Source organism: Ambystoma mexicanum, chromosome 5p (genome assembly GCF_040938575.1).
Source record: "Ambystoma mexicanum isolate Mex_15411 chromosome 5p, UKY_AmexF1_1, whole genome shotgun sequence".
NCBI lineage: Eukaryota > Metazoa > Chordata > Amphibia > Caudata > Ambystomatidae > Ambystoma > Ambystoma mexicanum.
In genome coordinates, this window is record NC_090930.1 from 74491042 (window position 1) to 74497681 (window position 6640).

Below are 6640 nucleotides of genomic sequence, written 5' to 3' on the forward strand. Positions count from 1 at the left end.
CTGGGCACTCATTCATAACCCTACATCCCTGGCCACTCATTCCTAACCATACATCCCTGGCCACTCATTCATAACCCTACATTACTGGCCACGCATTCCTAACCCTACATCCCTGGCCACTCATTCATAACCCTACATTACTGGCCACTCATTCCTAACCCTAATTCCCTGGCCACTCATTCCTGACCCTAAATTACTAGCCGCTCATTCATAACCCTACATCCCTGGCCACTCATTCCTAACCATACATCCCTGGCCACTCATTCATAACCCTACATTACTGGCCACTCATTCATAACCCTACATCACTGGCTACTCATTCCTAACCCTACATCCCTGGCCACTCATTCATAACCCTACATCCCTGGCCACTCATTCATAACCCTACATTACTGGCACTCATTCCTGACCCTACATTACTGGCCACTCATTCATAACCCTACATCACTGGCTACTCATTCCTAACCCTACATCCCTGGCCACTCATTCCTAGCCTTACATCCCGGGCCACTCATTCCTAACCCTACATACCTGGCCACTCATTCCTGACCCTACATTACTGGCCACTCATTCCTAACCCTACATACCTGGCCACTCATTCCTGACCGTACATCACTGGCCGCACATTCATAACCCTACATCACTGGCCACTCATTCCTGACCCTACATCACTGGCCACTCATTCATAACCCTACATCCCTGGCCACTCATTCCTAACCCTACATCCCTGGCCACTCATTCCTAGCCTTACATCCCTGGCCACTCATTCCTAGCCTTACATCCCTGGCCACTCATTCCTAACCCTACATCCCTGGCCACTCATTCCTAGCCTTACATCCCTGGCCACTCATTCCTAACCCCTACATCCCTGGCCACTCATTCCTAACCCTGCATCCCTGGCCACTCATTCCTAAGCCTACATCCCTGGCCACTCATTCCCAACCCTGCATCCCTGGCCACTCATTCCTAAGCCTACATCCCTGGCCACTCATTCCTAACCCTACATCCCTGGCCACTCATTCCTAACCCTACATCCCTGGCCACTCATTCCTAAGCCTACATCCCTGGCCACTCATTCCCAACCCTGCATCCCTGGCCACTCATTCCTAAGCCTACATCCCTGGCCACTCATTCCCAACCCTACATCCCTGGGCACTCATTCATAACCCTACATCCCTGGCCACTTATTCCTGCCCCTCGTCTGAATGCCTCACATTACAGTCACAGTGTATACCCCTATCTCAAGAGCCGCCTACATACATTACTTTCCACCTGGTGTGCACTGCTACCACTGTGCTAGCCCTGCCCTGCTGCAGTGGGGTTGTCTTCGCTCACTGCATGGTGCTGCTGAACGAGGTTATGAGGGGTGGGGGAGGGCTGCCTTACCTGCCGGCACTCCACACGAGCCGTGATTGGCTGGAGGGACATCCCGGCAGAGAGGCCCAGCAGCAGCAGCAGAAGCCGTCCTGTCCGAGGCTGGGCGAGTGAGGATGCCAGCAGACGCATGGCGGGGAGGCGATATCCTGGCTTCCCCCTGCACTGGCAGCGCGCTGCCGAGGCTTATGAGGAGAGGCAGCGGGGCAGGGGCCAGTGCAGCCTCATTCTTATCAGCCCCCACCTTCAGGAAGTGAGAGAGCTTCTGTGCACAGGGAGATCAGCGCCTAGGGGAAGCACAGGCGGTCATGGAGAAGCAGAGGGAAAGTGAAAGAGAATATCTGGCGGGAGCCCAGACAGGGCCAAAAATAAGTACACGGGACACGGATCTGAAGGCCTCCCCCTCGCATCTGGGTACTTTTTGGAATTGCTGGTAATAATAATAATTTAGCATTTATATAGCGCTACGAACCCTCAGGTATCTGAGCGCTGCTTTTTATTACACGTGTGTGGTGCTCATTTATCGACCTTGGAAGGATGAAATGCTGAGTTTGGCCCTGCCGAGATTCGAACCTGCTGTCAGCAAGCTCTAGCACAGAGGTGCAAGCGCTCTATTCGCTGTGCTATCGACGGTGATTTCAGTTTGTGCTAAGCAAGGAAATGCGATTGATCATACTCCACCCACGAATATAGTGTATTAGAGAACGTGACATTTTATGTAGCCACACACACACGGGCATGCTGGGAATGGATGCCGCACGCTAGCGGTCACACAAAGCACACAGGGTGAATGCTTCTGCAGCGTTCTAGTTGTCAAGGGTTCCTGACACCTCTTTTCATGTTTAGTAAGGTTGGGCAGAAAACACGTCAGCGGAGGGTTGGGGATATGCTGTACAATAAAGAAGACATATCCAGTCGCCCTGTGGGTGCTTTGAAACAGTTTTGCTAATTGTATAAGCACCTAACAAATGACCATTACCATGCCGCCTGCTTGATTATTACCGTGGAACATGCCAGTCCCGGAGCGGAACGCCTCACTACACATCATTGGTGACGAGTACGGCAGTGGGCCTGTGCACGCTTTGGCACACCCGGTCGTGCCCATGATACGGAGAGCGCCCCCTGCCATGCACCGCCACGCTTATAACATAGTCGAGGGGCAGAGCTGGCTGCCGGCAGCACCTCAAGTGTGCCTGCTGTCTGCATCTCTCTCTCCTCGCGCAGCCGATGCAGGGTGCGTCTATGCTTGGCCGGGGAGCGCCCAGCAGGCCACAGAGGCATGTGTTTACTTGTCAGGCCAATTAAGAGTGGCAACACCCTGCAGGCCCAACAGCAGTGCATGGGCTGGGACTGCATGAAGCTGTGCCCTGAAAGTTGCAGAATTCACCACATGCGCTAAACCAACACAACGCTGCCTCTTCACCCTGTCGTATGAGAAGTAGCAGTGGCTGTTTTTAAGGTAGCACAAGTGAGCCGGCTAGAAAATGTTGGCAGAGGAGCCTGCTGCGTCCACGGCAGCCACCCCTTCCGTTTTCTCACCCATTACGCCCACCCGTCATGAACCGGAGCAGGAGAGTGTCCAGCTACAAGGTGTACCACCGTTTGACATCACTGACACAAGCAGTCTAGAGCCCAGGTGGGCCGATGGTTGTTGGACTTTTATGAGTGCGAGACCAACGACGGCTGTGAGGTCACCTGAGGCACATTTTGGTAACCATGATACGCCACATGGTTTATGAGCTGCTGCCACAGACCACTGTCTCCTACACAGACGGCACAGATGCTCTGAATGCGTACTTCGCCCTGCATCGAAACATTGACTATGAGAGGCATGTTTTCCACATGACCATGCAGGACAAATTTTATTGGTCAGGAGGCTAAGGGAGAAGGTAAAATGCTGCGATTTCGACAATTGCTCCACCAAGGAGGCTGTCTCATCCCAAGTGATTGCCGGATGCGAGTCCCTGGAGTTTCACAAGTAGCTACTCCAGAAGAGGAGATCCTTAGAGGAAATTCTGATGTTGGCAAGGGTCGATATGGCCATCGACAGACAGGCCAAATCCATGGGCAAGATCACAATCTCTCACGCAGCCACGGTCCCGCTGTGTCAGATACAGGCAACCGACAAAGCACGCAAGAAGAACACACTTCAATCCTACAAGTGCATGTACGATTTCCTTCATGACAGGATGCGTCGAGCTAAGGGCCATCTATGTGATGACCAGAGTGAAGAAAATCATTTCAAGTCCATGTGCAAAGCAGCAAGACAAGGGTCCTACTGTCAAGATTTGAGATCCGCGCAGACTAGGAATACCTCCATCCCCAAGCACCAGTCAGAAAGGTAAAATTAACTTTCTGACCAGTTATTGGGGCCACTGGTGACTGGAACAGGAACACCAGGGCTCCATGTGGCTGGAAAGGAAAACAGGTGATGTACTGGGTTAGACAAGTAACAACAAGAGCTGGATGTACAGTAAGATGTAAAAACAAAACTACACCTACCAATGGCCTCCGTGGAAAGTGCATACCTAAGAGTAGATTGTGTTGTTGCCTCTGTGTGGTGTTGGCCCAGTTCCCCCTGTATGAGTGTGTGGTTGTAGGAGGGAGCCAGAGGTTAACCAGATCCTATACACTCTCAGGGTTTCACCAGTTGAACTTGGTTCTGTGGAGTGTCTGTGAGTATCCCGGGAATAAACCGGGGATATCAAGAAGTGCGCAAAACAGCTTGCACCTGTTGCAGACAATCCAGGATACTACGTGGTAAGAGGGAAAGTGTTCTGCAATCCGTAAGCATTGCCGCAGTCCGTATTCCGTATGAGTGAGTAACAACGAAGTACAAAAGGAGCAGACAGAGGCAGTCTGTGACAGCAGTCCGAGGTCAGGTTTTTTTGGAATACTTGATACACCATAGCCAGAGGAAAAGGAGAGAGCAATCCAGGAAGCATGAGCAAGAGTCCGAATATCCAAGAAGCAAAGATCCAAAACGCCACTCGCCAGTAAAGCACACAGCTGAGAAGCGACAAACACCCATCAGGATGTTCATTTTAAGGGGTAGCTAGGGAACCACGTAGTGCAGGTGAGGCCGCGTCGTTACGGCAGGCCGCGCATGGGTTAGGGTCACATCATGTGACCCCGGAAATGCCACAGCAACCACCAGCACATCCATAGGTGCCAAGGGTTCCTACCCTGAGAATGCAGCGTACTGGTCCACCGGCGTGATGGGTACATGTTATGTGTAACTTGCCTAGTGCGAGGAGAAACAGTATTAAGTGTTTGTCTGGGATAGGTATGCCTTGGGCAAGACAGGACAGAGGGCATGGAAGGGAACGTGACAGGGGGTGTGACACCTACCATTCGGAGAGAAGATATTCAGGAAGGTCATCAGACAGACAGATGTGTATGTCTCAAAGGTTCTCGCCTCGCCACAGCCAACGGAGCTCCTCAGATCCATGTCACACTCCACCTCGGAGTCCCAAGCGCACCACAAGGCGTCAACATGAAAGCCGCAGATCGAACAAACCAGATCAACAGAAGCGGAGGTGGTAAGAAATCATCCCCCAGACGTCTGCCAGGGTCCGAATCATTGTGAAGCGGTGAGAGGAAAAGAGGGTACGTTCATGCCATCGGTAACAAAATTGTGACAGAATTCAGCCTGACATTGCCTCAACAGCTTCAAGGCAGCACCCAAGAGTTTTTCATGGACACCGGTGCTACCGTAAACGACATGAGCGAAACCACCCATACCACACTAAAGCACATCACTTGATTGAAACCTTCAGACATTGACACTTATGCATACCGGGCAAACAAGCCACTTCTATGCAAAGGAATGTTTGAGTGCACATGTTCCTACAAGGACAAGGCAGAGAAAGTGAGAATGTATGTAATAAAAAGTGACGTGCACGGAGAAAGCATACTGAGTATTAAATCAGCAATTAAGATGGGTCTAGTACACATCATGTACCGAATAATGCCGGCATATTCATCAAATCCCAAAGACATGGTCGTTCAAATGTTCCCATCACTCTTCCAAGGTCTGGGTAAGCTAAAACTCCACATTGGCAAGCAGGTAAAGCCAGCACTGCAACATTACAGAGGGATTCCCTTGAACATTCAAGTACAGGTGAAACAAGAATTGCAATCCCTCCTCGATCAGGACTTTATACAACATGTGAATGGGCCAACGCCATAGGTTTCCCCCATTGCGCTAGTGCCTAAAAGAGAACACAGTGAAAAGATAAGATTGTGTGTGGACATGAGAATGGCAAATCAAGCAATAGAAAGAGAAAGGACCCTCTCACCTCACATGATGCACCAGCTGCATGGAGCCAAGGTGTTTTCTAAATTAGAACTTAACAAAGGCTATCATCAGCTGGAGTTACACCCAGACTGCAGGTACATCACCACATTCCCAACTCATGTAGGACTGTTCAGGTACAAGCATTTAAGTTTTGGAGAGTCATCAGCCACTGAAATACTTCAAAATGAGATCCATCATGTCATCAAGCATATTCCCCAGTGTTTAAACTACAGCGAGGACATTTTGATCTTTTACCCCACCAAAGAGACACATGATGATACTCTACGAAAAATCTGCATGGCACTACAACTAGTGAATTTTACCTGTATTTCAACAAGTGTGAGTTTAGCAAGTCCACTTTAAAATTCTTTGGACACCTTTTTCTCAAGTGATGACCTACAACCGGATCTGGCAAAAGTCTGGGCACTGGTCGATATACCCACTTTGTCATCCATCTCAGTGGTGCAGTCCTCTTAGGGGGTTGCCAGCTACAGTACGAGATACATCAGGTACATTGAATCCGTCAGCACGCCACTACGCCTCCTCACAGCACAGAAGCATGAGTTCTTCTGGTCCAAGGAGTTCAAGGCCTCGTTCCAGGAGATCAAGTCTCGTATCTCTTCGGCTGTCTGCATGTCATGCTATGACCCAGAACTGGAGACAGAAGTGAAGGTTGATGCAAGTCCTGTGGGTCTGGGGACATACTAGCACAATACAGAAGAGATTCAAACTCTCTGAAGCCCATTGTCTCCTACGCCAGCAGGAGTCTCTCCAGTGCCAAACGACCTTACTCACAGACAGAAAAAGATAGCCTGGCCATGGTGTGGGCTTGCAAGCACTTTGATCTGTTCTTATATGGAAAGCACTTCACCATAGTGACAGAGCATCAGGCCCTCACCACCATCTACGGCAAGCCCAATGCCAAGATGCCCCTGCAAATTGCTTGGTTGCGCCTCCGTCTCCAGG

General features: G+C 50.5%; 1 protein-coding gene across 1 annotated transcript in view; it reads right to left on the reverse strand.

Moving 5' to 3' along the window:
• Window positions 1-1626, reverse strand: part of LOC138480746 (transforming growth factor beta activator LRRC32-like) — a 40865-nt gene extending 39239 nt beyond the window's left edge. The window contains exon 1 of the mRNA XM_069612480.1: window positions 1387-1626. Within this exon, the coding sequence (XP_069468581.1) occupies window positions 1387-1506 (120 nt within the window). The 5' untranslated portion in view covers window positions 1507-1626. The remainder of the gene's footprint in view (window positions 1-1386) is intronic.
• Between the last annotated feature and the right edge of the window lie 5014 nt (window positions 1627-6640).